This window comes from Cyprinodon variegatus, unplaced genomic scaffold, assembly GCF_000732505.1.
Source record: "Cyprinodon variegatus isolate N-32 unplaced genomic scaffold, C_variegatus-1.0 Scaffold100, whole genome shotgun sequence".
In the NCBI taxonomy this organism is placed as follows: domain Eukaryota; kingdom Metazoa; phylum Chordata; class Actinopteri; order Cyprinodontiformes; family Cyprinodontidae; genus Cyprinodon; species Cyprinodon variegatus.
In genome coordinates, this window is record NW_015150553.1 from 1,391,411 (window position 1) to 1,411,082 (window position 19,672).

General features: G+C 38.7%; 1 protein-coding gene across 1 annotated transcript; it reads left to right on the plus strand.

The window, feature by feature from the left end:
• Window positions 1-737: 737 nt before the first annotated feature.
• On the plus strand, window positions 738-13,905 carry pggt1b (protein geranylgeranyltransferase type I, beta subunit). The gene is made up of 9 exons (XM_015374306.1): window positions 738-896; window positions 1,232-1,350; window positions 3,512-3,576; window positions 3,863-4,014; window positions 5,216-5,348; window positions 7,618-7,663; window positions 8,889-9,073; window positions 9,577-9,685; window positions 11,335-13,905. The coding sequence occupies exons 1-9, from the start codon at window positions 769-771 to the stop codon at window positions 11,514-11,516; spliced, it is 1,119 nt and encodes a 372-aa protein (XP_015229792.1). The 5' UTR covers window positions 738-768; the 3' UTR covers window positions 11,517-13,905.
• The last annotated feature ends 5,767 nt before the right edge of the window (window positions 13,906-19,672 follow it).

Consider the following 19,672-nt stretch of genomic DNA (forward strand, 5'->3'; position numbering starts at 1 on the left):
CCGTTTTATTTAACATGTGCTCATTTAACACCCGTCCCAACATTAACCATTCGCTGCCATAAAACACTTCACTGTCGTAACATCCCCCTTAAAGTGACTGTCGTAAAACACATTCTCTGACACTATGCAACGTGTTTCAATGAAATAAAACTTTCAATAAAGCTTTTTTTTTTATATATATATATATGACCGTTTAAATACGCCGAACTTCTTCTTCGTCTTCTTTTTTTGTTCTTCTTCTTGTGAGGATTTATGGCGTTTGGCAAACTACTTAAAAGTGCATTACCGCCACCAACTGACAAGGGGTTAAACAAGGAAACAAGACTCGCCCCCAGAAAAAAAAAAAAAATAAAAAAATAAAATATATATATATATATATATATATTTTTTTTTATCTTTATCGTCATTCTGCCAGTTTCTGATTGGTTTTCTAATCACGCTTTCAACCTTTTCCCAGTTTTAATCTCTAATGTCAAAATACTTTTCTACAGCTTTCGCTATTATTTACATTTTTTTCGGTTTTCCTTTTCGGCTGAAAAGATCAAAATCTTTCTTTTTTACAATCAATGAATCCTCTTCCCTTTCGGCACACTGCTCCAGAGGTTTTGAACTTTTCATTTGCTGAACTTTTGATTTGGGTCTTTCTGACTGGAATGGGATCCTTTTTGCAGCTTCAGTTGAAGTCTTCTTCACTTCTGGCGCTAGCAGAGGCTTTTATTTCGAAAAGCACACGCACCGGAAAGATTCCCTATAGGTGCGGAAACAAAGATGGCGGAAGAGGAGAACCAGTTTGAAGAATGTGAGCAGATAGACTTTTTAAAAGACCGACATGTCCGATTCTTCCAGAGGACCCTGCAGGTGTTACCTGAGCGATACGCTTCGCTGGAGACAACCCGGTGAGTTGAGCTGAGGGCGGAGGGGAGCTCTGCTTCGTTTAGGAAGGTAAAGGCAATGGAGCTAGCTAGTAGCTGTGATTCACTAGCAGGTGATAAACCCAATTAATGTTAGTTTCTTAAACCAGCAGCCAGATTTTCTTGGCATAATTAGTTCATTAGGCAGATTTTATCTCTTTGAGTCCTTTTTTCTAACAGTTTATATCATATTATATTCAGCTATTACTCATTAGTAGCTCAATTAGCAGCTGCTTTGGTTTTAAATTATGATTAAACCTTTAAAAAAACGTATCTAAATTTTATTTAAAATAATAAATGTGATAACTGCTTGATTCCAGGTTAACTATCCTGTTTTTTGCCCTTTCTGGTCTGGATGTATTGGATGCCCTGGATGTGGTTGACAGTGACGTGCTGATTGAGTGGATTTATTCACAGCAAGTTCTACCCACTCAGGACAGTAAGTCCAACATCTACCTTTACTTCAACTTTATTTCCCTTTCTTTGTTTCCCCCTCCACACCAGCTTTGAAATGAAATAAATTGTAAAGTGAATTTCATTTGTAAGCAGAGCTTAGTAACAGCATTGAGGATTAGGAGAAAGATGTTTGACCATCAGTGATAAGCTTTGCTGATAAAGCTAAACAGAGAACAAATAAAGGCATGGAGGCTGACTTTTTTTTAAACTACAGAGTTATATTGTTCCTTTAAAAAAAAAAAAAAAAAAAGTCTCTATTGTGGAAAATGAAATCCTTGATTATAGCCAATCATTCATTGATGACAGAATAATGGGAGGTGGATGTTTGGATTAAGGCTGGTGCCTAATAGAAAAGAAAAGCTTCTCGTTTACATTTGATCTCTTATAATGCTAACATTGACTTTGGCTCAAAGCAGGGGTTTTCAACGTTTTCCAGGCCAAAGACCCCCAAACTAATGGTGAGATGGAGTGGGGAGCCTCTAATTATATATATTGTATGAAATTGTGGTATATTAAACTGGTCCTATAGTCACTCTATTACAGCTGAAGTAATGTAACGAAAGTAATTTCACCCTGGGATTATTAAAGTATTTCTGATTCCTGGTTGATGGGACAGGTGTTGTGAATGAAACGGTGCTCAGCTTGAAAGAGCTCCTGTGTGTTGCTGAATGTGTGCATTGATGACTGAAAGACATCCTCTGCCTCCATTTATCTGTTTACCACAGTGTGTTGAATTCGTGTTAATGTGTATTTGAAGCCATTTCAATTAGTGAAAAAAAAAAAATTGCTAATTTTCTAATCAACCAAAAACTTTCACGACCCCCATGCATTACCTCTGTGGACCCCCTAGGGGTTGCGGACCCGCTGTTGAAGACCTCCAGCTTAAAGAATATAATCCTGGACAAAGCTCTGTAAATGGGCTCAGCTATATTTCATACCTGCAGACCTGCAAGGGCGCCTCTTATTTGGACATTTTCTTTGTAAGTCGCACTGGATGGAAACTCCAAGCAGACCCTATATGGAAGGACTATTATTTACCCTGCTGTTGCCTGTATGGTTGAACCGGTCACTTTTTTAATGCAGTCTTACCTTCCAGTTTAGATTTTAATACTGTTAGGCTTTTGTCAAGGTTACGATGCATTTATGCTTTGAATTAAGATTCTACAACTTTAAACCGAATTTTGAGGAACCAAAAAAAGAACAAGTTGTCGGTCGAAGGGTTTATTGTCCATAAATAGTGTGGCTGGTCATCCATTAGAGATGCCTTATGACATCTGCACCTCAACTTATTGTGAATTAGTTTACGAATAAGACAACAAACTGTTTCATACTTTCAGCGAGGCCTCTGCGTCGTCCCACTCATCAAACTTTTACGTCTGTCATGCGCCTGTTGTCCAACTTTGCAGACTTCAAACCATTTCTTGGTCTGCAGTTGTCTGTGCCTAACCCACTGCGTCTTTACAGCTGTTCATCAAAGAAAAGTATCACACTCAGGCTTTTAATGACTTGTTTGGGGATTGGAATTTTATTTATTTATATATTTTCATGTCTAACAAGCTACTCCATACCATCTGTTTAGATGCGCATTTCATTAATTATTGAAGACATCAACGGAGATGATGGAGGGATAGTCGTGCTTGAAAGGATGTTGTTTTTTTTTTTGGGCCTTTTTTTTTGCAATAGCCATATGTTGGGAGTCTGCCAGTTTTTGTTTTCGTTAGATTTAGAAAAATAACAAGTTTAGAGACAACTGTGATTTCCAAATGGGACATTAGTATTAATTAACCCCGTCCTCAAACTCGTTAAGACTTTCAGATTGTTGCTTCGACTGAATTAATCTGCATGAACTTAGTTGTCAGAAAATAAAATGTTAAGGTTGGTATGTGACAGAAGGAGACATTGGACTCCACACACTAAAAAATCATGTATAAGCTGCAGCTCGCTGTTTCTGGCCAGAAGGGGGCAGCAGACACCCTATGAATTTATCAATAAGAACCTCTCCTCAATCTCAGCTCAGAAGCTAAGTTGGAACAGAAAGGGTTTAAAAGTGAAATCTGTGGACTCATATATTATTAAATTTTCCCCTAATGCTTATTTTTACACTAGTATGAATACTTCCATTTCTGCCTGACTCCTCTCTACAGAATCCAACCTGAACCGATGTGGGTTTCGAGGATCCTCACATATTGGAATTCCCTACAGCACTAAGGTAGTGTTATCATTACCCAGATTTGGTTTAAAGGTTGTACAAGTAATGTGGTTTTTTAGTTTTTAGTAAGCCTCTGTTACTTTTGTTTGTTTTTTGCACATGCCATCATAATTTAAGATTATATCCATCAGTAAATCTGCATTTTTCATTCTTCCAAGTAAAAGGAGCCCCCTACAGAGGCAGATGCAATATTGATGTTCAGTTGAAATAATGAGACGGAGATCTAATGTCTGCATCTGCAGCCATCAGCCGTCTCTCTGATTTCCCTTTCTTGCTTCTCCTTCAGGGTCCAGGTGTGCTCCATCCATACGACAGTGGCCACGTGGCCATGACCTACACCGGACTGTGCTCGCTGTTGATACTTGGCGATGACCTGAGTCGGGTTAATAAAGAGGCCGTTCTGGCTGGTCTCAAAGTGCTCCAGCTCGAGGACGGAAGGTTAGGCAACATGATTTTACCTAAACCTTTATCTGTGCTGGCATTTTCACTCTGACTCAGAAACCCCTGCAGCCTTTTTGAGCACAGATTTAACGTGGTCAGACTAGAGCTTGCATCTGCACCTTTTCTAGTTCAAAAGGCAACTAAAAGTGTGAGTTTGGGATACAAACTTCTGTTTAATCTGGAGTAGCAGCATGTTTGAAAGATGGAGATGTTCTGCTCACTGAGCCAATGATGTGTGTGCAGGTTAAAGGAAATTACGCTCTGCTTTCCCTGATCCTGACCTCTTTCTCTGTACTTTATGATTTCATGTTCTAACATCCTAACCCTCGGTTCCGTCTCAACTAAAAAGCAATGCGTACACTTTTATTTCAAATCATATCTGTTTTGTTTTTCAATCTAGATCAGGGAGATCCTTATTTTTCCAGATCTGCCATAATTCATCATATGCTGATCTGGCAGGGGTAGTAGTATGACATAAATGTAGGAAGTAGGGTTGTCAAAAGTATCGATACTCAAAAAAGTATCGATACTGAAAAGTTGTATCCGGATACAATACTCGTTTTCAAAAGTATCGATACAGTGCTACCACCAGTGGCATCTAAACAGTCATTCATCTTATGTGCAGAATAGAGGAAAATGCACTTTCTGAACACTGTGTGATTGAATAATTCTACGCACTTTTCAGTTTCAGACTTTTTTTGTAATAGGTGCAGCTGCTGAGAATTATTTTTGTTAAACGGTTTGGCTAGTGTCATTGTTATGTGTGTAAAGCATAGCCAAGGAAGGAACACTTAATTTTAATTTTGTAAGTTTTTTATCAAGCTTGCTTAATATTGTGCACAGCATACAACCTCAAAATATTGTTTATTGTATTTATTTATCTATTTATTGTATTTTGTTTATTAATGAAAACATTTCTGTTGAATTTTGGAGTCTTTGTTTTTATCCTTGTGGTATCGCAAAAGACATCGAGTATCGAATATTTCACTTAGTATCGGTATCGAGTTGAAAAGTTTAGTATCTTGACAACCCTAGTAGGAAGGGATGAATAATTGATGCTAATCGGATATGAGGAGGGTAATCGGTGCTCCTAAAGCTGGAAATAATCCACAAATACTCAAGTATGTGGGACATCTAGAACAAAAACTCAAAGACACTAAACTACCCTTTTTTGTTTGTTTTTTTGTCTGGCTTTCAGTTTCTATGCTGTGCCAGAAGGAAGCGAGAACGATATCCGGTTTATCTACTGTGCTGCTAGTATCTGTTACATGCTGGATGACTGGTCGGGCATGGACATCCAGAAAGCCATTGAATACATCCGGGGAAGTTTGGTAAGTGAGAGATTGCTGATGTGAATCCATCCATCAATGTACATCCACCCTTAAGATTAAATTGAGCATCTTTGAGGCGCAAAGAAAACCGGCCCCCTACAGTCACAAAGTGGGAGTTTGTCTACAAATAGTAGTAATACAAGTAGGGGAAAAAACAGAGTTGAGTGATGCATCATGGTCTTTTGGCGGCTCCTCTTCTGTATTAGTTAAAAAGAATAAAAGTCATAATTGTCTAACTGTCCTCTGTTTGTCTTTCTGGGCGTCACACACATCAAACATTGTTTTTCCCCTGAGCTGCTCGGCTCCCACGAGAAACTTCACTGTATATCAAGTTTAACATTTCAGACGGTGTATCGTTTCATGGGTGTGTTCAAAAACATCCTGTCTTTTACACATAAATAGACAGACTGTGAAAATGTTCAGCTTGCTTAGAAAAAGTTTAACGTATGCACAGCTTTAGCTGGAGACCCCAGGGCAGCATTTTTTACTTTGGTCTGAACTGATTAAAATTGGGACAGAAACAATCTCTTTTTCTTTTTTTCTTTTGTTACTTTCTCAGCTGTCGACTGTCTGTTGTTCAGATTGAGTTTTATTTATTTTGCTTAGACCAAAAGTTTACAGAGATCTCCTGGTGCTGACATGAAGCTGCTTTTCTCTTAATCGTCTTTAAATAAAAGCAGGTTTAAACAGGTGATGAATAACCATCATGCAAGGGACCTTCAGTGATATTTTTTATTTATTAAAGATTTATAACAACATCCTAGACAGCAAGTAGTTTGTATGAAATAGAAACAATTTCTATAGATGAATGGCAACATTGGCTGTCATTTTCTTAACACCATATTTTAGGTTTTTGGACATGATGTCATGAGAAACGTTCAGTCTATAGCTGAGATGTAACACAGTCCCTACCCTCACCGAGTCTCCTGCTATGAGAAACAATCGCTAACTTGTTCCGGTACACAAAGGGTCAAAGGTTTTTAAGCTAGAGAAACAACGCATGTTAGACTTTCAAAAATTTCAAACATCCTGATGTAAGCTTTTTTTTTTTGGCTGCTATCAGGGAACACTTGTGGAGGCTAATGCTGACAAAGTATGAAATGGAGACCCTTAAGAGGTTTGTTGATGGCTTTTGAAAAAACTGTTTTATTGTATCCCTAGAAGGACAGTTTAATGGTCCTACCTCCAGAGGAGACACCAGTCAGCTGCAGCCCTTCCCCTCCACTCTCCTTCTGAAAACCTCTGCCTCTTCTCTGCTGTTGCTGGCATTGAAATTTGCCTGCTTAAGTAATTTGCACAGCCGCCATCTTTATCTCTGAAAACCTGACTAATCCCTTTATATATAAGCTTGTGTAATTTCTTGTAAATAAAAATAAACAGGAGGATGAGGAAGTGGCTGTCTGTGAAGCATCTTGTGACAGGCTGCGCATTTGAGAACCTTTGCCAGCCACAACAACTTTGTTTTGCTTTGGTTTGTAAGTTTTGGTTAGTTTTAGGGAAGTAAGATCAACCAGTGGGACAAACAGGGGAATATTTTGGATTAAAGGCCTTGGTATGGAAGTGCAGCGCTGTCCAAAGGCTTCTTTTCAATTCCAGTCAGCGATGAACCAACCAGTTGTCTGGAAATTAAACTTTCCCTGCTCTCTGGTTTAAAAGATCAGATACCAAAACCTCTGAATGCTCTTCCTGTTCATGAAATGCATTCAAACCTACAATTTCTGTCTTGATCAGACTCTCAACTGACAGGAAGTACTTTGACACAATGGACGTGTCCAAATATCTAAATCCCTCAATCACTACCGGTATATAGAGTGGGGACTGTATAGTTAACTTTATAGTGAACTCTGTTAACTGACCGTTAGGACATATGATCGGTAATTTCCGCCCCCAGTTGGTCATGTAACTTCGCCTTCCTACATGATGCCTGCACCATCTTTGTTTTTTGTTGCCGCTGTCGGGTAGTGACAGCCGTAATGATAACACATAAATCAGTTGTTGTTTTTTTTTTAGAAACCTTTATTAACAAATTAAAACATTAACAATGGATAGCTAATGGAGGTAGCAGCAATGCAATTCCTTCACATGAGCTCAAGGCATGGCTGAGTTGGCCATTACATACACATATCGGCAGATCCAGGGAAATAAACACTAATATCGGCCAGTTGATGTTTAGGCCTTTCTCTAATTAGTATTCTCATCTGCATCTTTTATCATTTGTAAATCTTGTTGCTGATATAACATTTCTAAATGTATTTCACTTTCTCCATAGTCATATGACAATGCATTTGGCCAAGGAGCTGGGAAAGAGTGTCATGGTGAGTGTGTTAATGAATCCAAAGTCAAACTTCTAACTATAAGGATCCATATGACTGTTTTCAATTAGATGGGGGTTTTTTTGTTTTTTTTTTTCTAAAAAAAATAAATAATAATAATAAAAAAAAAGCACTTGCCCTTCACCACAAAATCAGCAGTTAGGAAGCTATAAACATGTCCTTGTTTGTTTGGGGAGCACAGACTTCCTTCTAACTCTGTGATGTGCTCCTAAAATGTACATTTATCAAACCACAGCTGTTCCTGTGGGGTGGACTTAGTGATTTTTCTCTTTGCTGTAAATTCAACTTCTGTGATTAAAGACTTCAGTGAGACTTTACTTCATTAGCCGAGCCTGCCAACTCTTTGAGGACTGATCCCAAATCGGTAGAGATGATCCGTGGAGGCTAATTACTCCGTCTACCCTTAAGGTGTGTGTGCTGGTTCAGGGCCCAGACCTCCCACTGCTGCTTTAAATCTGAACATTTTTGGTGCTATAATTTCACAGTTATGTGAATGAAACATAGAATTATAGATCCTCATAGGCCCGGGCATGAGACTAGATTTTTGTGTCGATGTTCAGCCCGTAGTGTATATTTAGGACTTTTTTTTCCCCCCCTTATTCTTTCTTTTTTATCCTGCAACACATGAATGATGCATCCTGAAAGAAACTTTTGGACATGGAAGTTTTAGAAAAAGGTGGACATGTGATCTCAAAGCTACGCCATCAAGTGTTCGCCCTCACTTGAAGCTTCTAGCAGCAGTAATTCCTGTTTAGTACAGTAACAGTGTGTAAGCATGGTGATCCACTCCAGTGGTCCAACCAGCTGTCTTCTGGAGAGGTTTTTTGTCTGATTCCAGTCATTTAGATGTTAAATCACTATAACAAAACCTGTTTAAGGAATGAAAATGAAGAATGGAAACCTACTAAAAGTGCACCTCTCAAACTTTTTCCTGCCAGTGGTCCGACCACCATGTTTTCTCTAATCATACTGTATCTTACCAGAGAACATCAACCCAACTACAATCTCAGACAAAAACTGGTTCATTCATCCTAAAGACAAAACACCCAAAGCTGAGCGCTGCCGTTTATGTGGTTTAGACTGGAGAATATCTAATAAATGTAAACTTATGTACGTAGTTCTCTATCTTAGAACCCTCTGAAGCTGAATAAAGGCAGAAACATTAAGCATCCCAGACTGCAACTTTACATGAACTTGATGTGCCCAGGTGGCTGGACGTACTGTGCCATAGCCTCCCTGTGTCTGATGGGCCGGCTAGAGGAGGCTCTGAGTCAGCGGGAGCTGAACAGGATCCGGCGCTGGTGCATCATGAGGCAGCAGAGCGGCTTCCAGGGACGACCCAACAAACCTGTGGATACATGCTACTCCTTCTGGGTGGGGGCTACCCTGGAGGTAACAAACACTGAAATGTCTCCATGCATGCCTGACAAGTTGCCTACACATTTTTATTCTTTATTTTACTCATTTTTTCCGATTTCCAGTTTGGAAATCAGATGACCTGTATTTAGATTTTTCTTTTCATTTTCCTTTTTGTTATACTCCTGTGTTGTATTAAATCAACGTCTCTTTTGTTTTATGCTCTCTAATTAATATTTACAACAAAATTTATTGAAACAAGTAGTATAGTTTAGCTAGAGAATACATTGTTTGTTTTTATTTGATCAATAAAAATAGGAAAAATGTAGAGCGTCTGCTTTAAAGGATAACTTTAAACTTCACAACTATAAAAGAACTTGCTGCAGATTCACTAAACCTAATGGGAAATTGATATAAACCCTGTAAAATTTCTTTTGTTTTAAATGTTTTCATTTCATTATCTTTTTTTTTTTTTTTTGGTCATGTTTTCTGGATTTTTCCTATATTTCCCCCGCCATGATCCTTCTGTTTTCCTCCAGCTCTTGGATGCGTTCCAGTTCACCAACTTTGAGAAAAACAGGAGCTTCATTCTGTCCACGCAGGATCGTTTGGTTGGTGGCTTCGCCAAGTGGCCTGACAGCCACCCAGGTACCAGCAGAAACTCATGCCTTCACAGCTCTGAAGCTTTATTTTTGGTGCATTCAGTGAAAAAAACAAAGCAACAACAGCCACAGGAGCGAAGCAGAGGCCCGAATGGCATGTTTAAAGTTTAATGACTCCTCTGTAGCATTAAGGATCTCATTTAAAGGACAAACAAGCCCGTGTTAGTTTCAGTACATTCATGTTTTTTCCCTTTTAGCTGATCAGTTTGTGCCGCCTCCTCCTCCACAGGTGCAGGGAGACGGGGAGGAGCTGTGGTGGCCAGTTTTACTTTAGATCAATGGCAAAGAATAACAACCCTCCTGTAACTCTAACCTTCAGCAGTCAATGCTGGTGAAGGTGTGCGTGTCCTTCCCCGCCCTCATATTGGCTATTTGATGGGGCATTTTGTTCTACAGGAATCTTTGCTCCTCATGTTACCAGAATAAGACAGGGAGGCCCGTGAATATAACCGAATAAAAGAGTTTTAGTGAAGCAGGAAAGAAGCAAACAGGAGACTAGTGTCCTTAACAGGAACTGGTTTAGGACAATGGTTTGGTAACACTGACGTGGGACAAAAGAAGCAGATTTGTGACACAATAAAAGCTATAGGGAGGGTTATAGTTCTGAGTTAAAATAAAAAAAATAAGAGATTAGGAAGCAAAAGATTTGACTTGAAGTTCCTAAATCTCACTCACAGAGATCGCTGTTGATTCTTAGTGATTTTCTGCATTCTGGATGATGATGTGGGAAAATAGAGTAAATGTTTGTGTTTCCAGATTTGATATCTAATATTTAAGAATTTTAATTTTTAAAGCTCAGAAATATCCCCAACAGCGGATGTTTTTTGTAAACTAGATGTTCATCAGATTGATGGTAACAATATTTTTGATATAGAAATCAGGAAATTAATGTTTAGATAAAGGAGCAGCTAAGCTCGACTACAAGCCTGTTTGGGGTGTTATCTCGATGTAGACTGTATTTAAATAAAGGAATCAAAGATTGCTAAAGTGTTATGGTAAAGACAATATTGAGTCAGGAATGGGACTTCTTTGCACACCTTGGTGTTGAAGTTGCCCTATTGCTGTTAGGTCTCTGAGCTGCACAGGGTGGTAGCTTTGGGTTTAGGCCTGCAGGTTAGCAAGTAGGAGGGACAAGCCACCCTCAATTATATTCCTCTTAACCGTCTCACAGTACTTCCCTCTAAAAGTTCTCCCTGAAAGCATCTCAGTGTCATGAGATGTAAACATGGATGAAGGTGTCCTTACTAATCAGGCCTCCCTTGAAACAAGGCCACATACTCATCTGTTCAACCTTGACTATGAGTCCTGATGGATGAGGCTAATGATGCTGTGATTGATTCTAATGTCTCTGTCCGATCATCTGTCATTTCATTAGAATTCAATTACTGCTCCATTATGGGCCTGTGCAGCTTTTATGTTCCTCCCAAGGGAGTGAAACGGTCAGGGGGCCAAGCTGTGTGCATTTACATGTTCTTAAAGAGGCATTACAACTAACTGCTATGCTAGGAGCAGCTGGAGGATTTTTAGAAGTCAGATAAGGTTATAAATTAAAGCATGCTGGAAGCTTTAGTTTCTTTGTACAGAGCTGTCACCTGTCTGAACTAGTTCTCTTTGTCCTGTTTCCTGCCTCTCCAGACCCTCTGCATGCCTACTTGGGGCTGTGTGGCCTGTCTCTGATCGGAGAGCCTGATCTGAGGAAGGTCCACCCAGCTCTTAACATCACCCAGAGAGCCTTTCAGCACCTCCAGCAGCTGCAGCAGACATGGAGGGGCAACGGTGGCAGCTGCATCGGACAGCAGGACGATTTACAGCACTAACTGTGAAACAGAGCCGGTCTTTAGGTGACTGCTGCTGCTGCTGCGTCTCTGAGATGTTTGGCTTTTCAAGACTTTCGAAATCGAATGAAACTGCGAGGATTTAAACTCTGAGGCCCCAAGTTCAAGTCCATCTAAAGCAACATTTTTGTCGAGCAATATAGGCCACGCCTCTCTGCTGCCTTTTTTTTAAAACAAGTAGTCAATAAAGTTATGCGTCGTGGTTTGTGAAAGTATAATATTATGATGTGCCAGAAAGCGTAATTAACTGGAGACTTGAACAAACATCCGATGCCTCCATCTTTAGTTTATGGCCTTTTTAACATTTTTGAATCAACAGACTTTTCCTTAAGGACGCATTGCTTTACTTGTTTTTTTATGCTCTTTGCTGGAGCTGCACATAGCTGCTGAGCTTTTTGTAACGCGTTTAGACCCGTGGGACCCAGTCAGCTTGAGGACTGTAGTCCTCCCATGATGCAGCCGCTCTTCATGGGTCAATAGTTCCTCTGTTTGAAAGCTGAGACCATCCAACAGGTTTATTCTCCTTAGCTTCTCACTCCTCTGACCCAGGCTTTAATTTTCAATCAACAGTTTTAGATACAAACCTGAACTGCTTGGGTGACATTTATTAAAACGGGGCTAAATCTACCTCAGGACACAAATGATTATTTGGACTTTTTTAAATGGAGTTTTGGAGTAGATTAAGTCTGAAGCCTTTTTATTGGGATCTTATCGGACAGGAAACATTAAGTGGCTCATAATTCTAAAAAGGACCGATAATTGTACAACTGTTTAATATTTTTTCCAAGCAATTGGAATCTAAAATAAGAGATCGGCAGTTTAACTCACCTTCACTGCAATGAACAGCTGCTACTCTAGTTGTGTACATCTAAAAACAGCTGATTAAAAGTCCTTTGGAGCATGGCTTAAATCATCGGATGCAGAAGGTCTATAAACATAGATGTTTGACTGTGAACACAGAGCCGGTTGCTTTCAAGTCTGGACTTTGTTGTAGGTCACTCTAACTTATTAGAATGGTTTAACAGATTAAATCACCTCCTTGTGTTAAGCGTTCTTTCAGAAACTGGACCTGGGCCCGTTTTAAAAGGTTCTGCTTGCACCAATAGGTCCTCATCAGTGATTTCTCTGCTTTTAACTTCATTAATCCTCATAGGCATCACTATCCCTGATGAAGAAAAGCCTCCATGTTCCAAACATTACTTTCCTAGGCTTTTATTTTGCTGCGCCTCACAGGTGGCGTCCACAGCTAATACTGATCATGCCAGCATTTTCCCACCTGAGCAGCGGATTTCTGCAGCTCCCCTAAAGTTCCCATGCAACATTTTTTTTTTTTTATTTTTTTTAACATTTACAATCAAGGGTGAGAGATGGCACTATATATTTCATTTAGAACTATCGCATCAAGTTCAGGTTTTTCTTTGTAAAATTATCTTGAAAACAAAGTTGTTGTTTTGTTTAACGGCAGTGAAGCTTGGTTGTAATGAAGCAAAATGTATAAAAAGTACCAAGGAGTACGAATCATTTCCCAGGTTCTGTAACACTGAATTCCCTTCCTGTAAACAGCATTACGCTAAGGAGGCTCTTTCATGACACTTGAACTTTGCTCATTCACCTGCTTCCTGAATCCCTGTGAGGTCATTTCAGCTGGGAATCAGTAGAGAGGTTAGACAATGGCATCATAACCAGAGGAAACATCTTCCTTTGATGCGTGCTGCTTATTCTTAGTCCAGAAAGGATGCGGGATGAAATAAAAAACAATGACCATAATTGTACCTCCATGTGTAAGAAAGCAGAGAGCAGCTTTCCATTTGATAACCATCAGAACTCTAGTGATTATTTTCATCTAGCTGCTTTGAATACGTTAATTTAGCCCTCTCTGGAGGCCATAACCTGGGCGGAGGAGTCTTTCCACCTCTTGCTTCTGCATCAGGTTTCTGTCGTACAGCAAGAGAAAATATTTCCAGCTTTACGTATAGCTGTCAGAAGTGGCACTTTTTTTTTTTTTTAATGAGGCCACAGTCTGAGGTAGCACCTGCTCCCCACGCTGACACATGAGGACGAGATGCTTTCAAAGACTCGGAGATGCAGCTGCCCGTCGGCTGCATGCAGACATGTCTGCGACTGCATGCAGAAACCAGATTAAACCTGCCGTCGCTTTCCAAAGCTATTGGGAGGAGAAAAAAGCCCCCCAAAAAAGGAGGAGGTGATGTAAGGAGAGGTAGATGAATAAATAATGCGAGCCATCTATTATTGACAGTAAAGCTGTCGGAGGCTGGATTATGCTCTTTGAATCCAGACCAAACACTGGGCTGCAGTGTACAAATAATGCCCTAACGGAATTATTTGTATTTTTCATTTTTGCTTTAATCTGGAAAAAAAAAACATATTCTATGACTATTTTCTTAATTCCTATTCTACATATGTTTGCATCACCAAACCATAATTTTACTTTTCTTTTTTCATGTTATGGATGCTGGATCGAGTGTCAGACTGAATTATTTGTATTTTATATGATAAAACTATCTGGTATTGTTTTGTTTTTTTTTACCTTTATATTATAAGCCTGTTCTCTTAGACCACAGAACGAAGCCAACTGTAACCAATCAGCATTTGTCCAGTTTTCCTGCCAATCTAATTCTACCCTGTTTTTATTTGTACACATAGTAAAGCATCTTTCTCCTGCTTGCCTTCTTACTGTGCCTAATGGACTGTTTGCAGTCGCTGCTCTCTGAAGGCTGTGCTTTCTTTTTTTTCTCCCCCTTCATGCCTAATTTAGGGAGAAAGAAGTTAAACCTCGGTTGCATTTTCAGATTTAGATCTACAAAAGAAAAATATAGTTCATTTACATCTGTTTAAAATGGATTTGCTTTTGAGATCAGATGTCATTGACTTGTTTCAGATTGATATTGTCTAGAAATATGTCAGGATTTATTTGAAGAGGCCACTGAAAGGCACCACTGCTGGTACATTTTTATTTTAAAGCATTTGCAGATGAAACCTTGGGTTCATCTGCATGAATAGAAGGCGCAGCTGCTTTGTGCCTCTAAAAGCTGTGAAAAGATTGGAGTGGAGATGCAGCCCAAACACCACATGTCATTTCATGAAGCAATGCTATCAATATTGTAATGATAAATCATGGAACAAAAAAAACGTAACGGAGTTTATTTTTTCTATACTTTATAAAAATGAGTTTAGATTGATCTAAATGTTTATCAATATCTGACATCTGTTGGGCAACAAAACGGAGCATTTACATTAGGAGAACTGGACCTGCAGGTGTTGGTGTGTGATGTTTTCTCATGGTGCAGCTTTTGGGTTTGGACACAGCAATGCTGATTCACGCTTGGCATGAAAACCTGTTTGTGTTCGAATAAAATGTGTACTAACTTCAACTTGTGTGTTCTTTGTTTTAATGGTGTCTTGCAAAAAAATATAACAATGTTTTTGTTTGGGAGAAAAGTTGAAGTAAAGGTAAACCTTGTTTTAAAAGTGCACTAACCTCATGATACTGCCACCACCGTGGTTCACTATAGGGATGGTATGAAGTGATGAGTTCTGTTTTCATCGACCTGTAGCATTTAGCATTTTACAAATAGCTGAAATATTTACCCAACATTTAAAAAAAACTTATTAATAAAATAATAATAAAAAGATGTTTATTTCATGCAAAGAGCATTGGCCATTTTTTAAACTCCTATTCCAAGCGACTAAAATTAGATCTGAGTGGATCCCCTCTGCTACATTTTTTAAGATGTTGAATGGGAATAAAAGTCATTCTAAAGGACTTTTTAATTATCTTCCCATTTCTGTTCGACAAAAACCCCCAAAAGCAATTATAGCAATAATATGAACATTGGTTTTGTCAACAGATTCTCCCACATGAGCGGTGGATCTCCACAGCTCCACATGTGTGATGGGTTTCATGGCTGCTTCTCTTATTAATGCCCTTTCTATCCAGCCTGCCGGTTCATATGAAGTTTAATGGCTCTGAATACTTTTACCAAGCATAGTATTTGTTTTGACTGCTATAGTAGAGTTTAACGCCTCAGAGCGCTACGATATGCAACCACAGTTATGTTTTTGTTTGTGGGGAAAAACTGGAGCTCTTCATATAATCCGGTCAATAATGTGTGCATAGTTGAAGGCAGATAGGAGAAATATCAGCCTTCCTGATCTTGCTCCTCATCATATAAGCTTTTGTCACGCTTTATGTTTCTGTGAACAATGCACCAATTAAAAGAGTAAGGATCTGTTTAGCTTTCTTCTCCTTTTAAGCCCTGAAATAAATGGCTTATAACTAAATTCAGGTTTGCTTTATACTTCCTAATTTGTTCTCTCAGCGGATTTTTGATAGAGACATAAAATGTTTTTTGTTGCATGCTATTCGACGTTCTTAGTTAAAAACATGAACTTAAACTGCTTTAAATGTAGTTAATCTGGTATTGGTGATATTTTTCATTAATTTCATTCTAACAGGGCATGTTTCCTCGTCTGGTTAAAAAAAATCCCTCAGAGGTTTCACATAAAAACAGCTTTTTGTGACTGATTTTCTAAATGCTTTGTAAGATGACTGCAATTATTAAAATTTGAAAACTCAAATAAAGTATCATTATAGATACAACATTGCTGTTGGGTAAAAAGAAGATGAAAAGTAGAAGGTAGATATGCAGAATCTTTTCATATGTTTGCTCTTTCGATCTTTCGATTGAGCAAAAGATCCCAAATAATGAGAAAAGTATGCCTATAAACTATAATAATTAATGAGACAAGTGTCTCTTGTATATATTATCTACCGTGAGAATTTTTCAAATGACTACTTTGCTTCAGTCAGGGTTCCTAATCGATTGCCTTCAATAGACTGGCCTAAAACAGTAATCTGAACCACACTCAATAGACCTTCAAATCTTTACAAAAAGACATGCAGCTGAATTCAATCAAATATTAAATCTGGCCATTTCTATAACTTTTGTTGACTCAATAAATCATCAAATGCTACTTGTAGAAATAAACTGATTTTGAATAGTTTAAAAGCAATTGGATCAAAATAAAGAAATAGGATTGAAACACAATGTTACAAGCAAAGGCTATAAAGAAAGCAAAATAATGGAGGAAATGTGACATGTGCTTCGTAATTCATCAGCCAGTGCAGATCTGTGTCCATAGCTAATGTAAATCTATAAAGATAGACTACCGTAAGCTTGCTGAGATCAAGCGATAATAAGGGGGGGTGGAGGGATAAACCTGGTCTGCAGCTGAGATTATAAAACATAATGGAGAATGTTCCTCAAGCAATTTCTCAAAACAGTATTATTAAACATTCGATATGGAATCAGCAGCTTGGAATCGGAATCCAACAATACCCAGGAGTGTTAACAGCACACACCTCCACTTCTCTAAATTTAAAAATGTAACCACAGCAGCTGAATGAAAGGCAAAGCAGGCTAGAGGAGGCCCAGTCACTCCACTGTTTTTCTATTTTTAAACACACAGATGACAACTGGCTTGCATTTTTTCCCGATTTGCTTCAGTTGGCTCCCATTTTCACGCCATGTGGAGCATTGTGGTCTTTCTTCTTTACTAGGTCAGTGAGTAAGACCTAATTAAAAATCTGTGGAGGAGGGGGTTTACTGAATCTAACATTGAAGCACACATCCTAAGCTTCATCCCACCTGGGAGCCGCACTGAACCGCCATTGACTTCAATACTGCAGCTGACACGGTAACGTAAGACAAACATGGCAATAAGATACCCACCCTGAACTGTGAGGTCCTGAATCCCCGATCTGTTAGGGAGTGAAGCAGCTTCTGCTTCAGAACAATTTAGAAACAGCAAAGCTTTAATCCATCTAATATGAAAGCATATCTAACAATTATCTGCAGGTGTAGCTGGAATTCCATGTAATGATGTAACCTAAGTCATTCTGCCCTGTAAAGCATGCCAGTCAATGCTTCATATTAATAATTCACTCTGACAGAGCACGTTCTGTTTATGTGGTTTTTTATGAGGCTTTAATGTGTCATCTCCGTTTGTACAACATGTTGGAACCAATATACTAAAGCACGTCATGAGCTGCCTGTGTTTTAGTGAAGAAACTAAACTCATATTTCAACATTAAATCCTAAATGAATAACCTAGATAAAATACTAATGTTCCTTGATATATTTTTTAGGTCTTTTTTGCCTTTTGGTGTAGTTAAAGGTCATGTTCTCACTAGATCCATTGTAGTGCATGATAAGTATTCACATATATCTGTGCAAGGACCTGATTATTACCTAATTTTTTAAGCTTTATTGAACAACTTTAATTTGGTATCTTGGACTCAGATGTCTGGATTCTCTGCCATTCAGCAGTGCCAGCTCGCACTGGGACTGCTGCCAGGTGTGCTACAGCCAGAAACAAAAACTTCTGATTTTTTTTTGCATTTTCTTGCATTTCAATTCCATCATTCAATGAATTTCCCTCCAAATTCATAGAAAACATCTAGTTAGTACTGATACTTAATACATAAAGTGTGTGCACCCTTTCCCAGAAGAGCACATTTTCTTTCTTTTCTTTTTTTTAAACCCCAAATTATCTCTGGATCCCTAGAAGCTTGTATATTATTGTCAATCTGTGAGCCCTCTGAAGGAAAGCCAAGCTGCAAGGTGTTGGTTGGATGTAACATTGCATTGTTCCATCAAAAAGCTAAAAGCCTTTTTCATGGACAGGGACATAGTATACCTCAGTAAATTCATCTAAAGCCTGCTGCACATTTCCTTTTTTTTCTTTCCTTAGACTAACATTACAGATTGTCTTTAGTTTGTTTTATGGAACTTTACAGTGGAAAATGTTCCAACAAAAATAGACTAAAACCTTGAACTATTACTGAAAACGGAGGATGTAGCTTTAACTCAATATAAAGCCAAAAGCATAGATTTTTAATCCACAAGCATCTACATTTACATAGTTAACAGAAACGTTGACCTAGTGGAGTTGTCCCAAGATAAAAAAAAGAAAAATAACTACCCTCAAAAAGCTTAGTACTCTCTCGCCACTGTGGAAAATAGAAAAGTATGACCTCCTCACTAAGATCTTTTTCTTGGGGGGAAATCCTATCCTGGCAATCTGTTTGCCTGATGGTTATTGTTGGAAGAAGCAAAATAAAAATAATGACTTCATTAAACCATTCTGGTTACTAAAACAGGTTACTGAAGCCTAAACCCATTTTATGTTCTTATGGAACCAGAACGGAGTTTATCTCATGCAAACACCACAATACACCTGCTGTAAGTGGCCTTTCTTCTATTTTATTTTTATTTTTTTAATTTTTATAAAAGGATGGTTCGATTTTTCTTCTGAAAAATGCACAATTACTTTCTGCTAGTACTCTGCCAGTACCTTACGACTCTGCTTCACAGCAAAGGCCTGTTCGATAAATGGCAGAGTACGTTGCAATCACATCTAATGCGGATCTGTTAACCACGCCACGATTTAAACTTAAAGAGGAGACCCCTTTCTGAGCAGGGAAAACTGATGGTGAAATATGGACATTTAAAGCATCTGTTTTTGTTACGTTTTCTATTGTTTGTTTTGCCTCTAAAATTATTTTAAAGCTCAATAACATTCTCATGACTGCTTCACATAGTTTCTACGTTGATGTGACTAAACAAGAATCACAGCACTTGAGTTATTTATCTAGTCCTGCTCCTGCTGCTTTGTGTCAGGGACAGTCCCTGCCTGTCCGCCGGCCCCCCTCTCATGCTCACCAGGGTGGATGGAATATGTCTGCGTGAAGCCATGAGGCCATCTGCTGAAGCAGAACAAGTGGCAATGCCAGAAAACATGAAAAACAGGAACTTAATCCCGTCCTCTTGCTGTCGCCCCACATTTTGTGCTGCAGCCATTAAACATTGTTAAGCGGCTTCACTGAGCCACATTGAGATACACCTCTGTACAATACCAAGGGTATGGGGCAGATTAGCAGTTTAATTGTCATGTGGATAAAAGTTATATTAATGAATGTCCTGTTTTAAATGTTGTGATTTGGCTCAAAATAAAGATGTGAACTGGGAAGCAGCATGTTTTTTATTGTCATTTTGTATACACAGAGTGAATGAAATTTCATTTTGCACAGCTTTCAGAACATTTCCATTACATAA

Excerpts from the sequence above, each read along its gene's own strand:
- pggt1b (XM_015374306.1), top strand. The coding sequence starts at position 769 with ATGGCGGAAGAGGAGAACCAGTTTGAAGAATGTGAGCAGATAGACTTT. Across the intron at positions 3,577-3,862 it reads GAATTCCCTACAGCACTAAG|GGTCCAGGTGTGCTCCATCC; the intron begins GTAGTGTTATCA and ends CTTCTCCTTCAG. Across the intron at positions 7,664-8,888 it reads AGCTGGGAAAGAGTGTCATG|GTGGCTGGACGTACTGTGCC; the intron begins GTGAGTGTGTTA and ends TGATGTGCCCAG.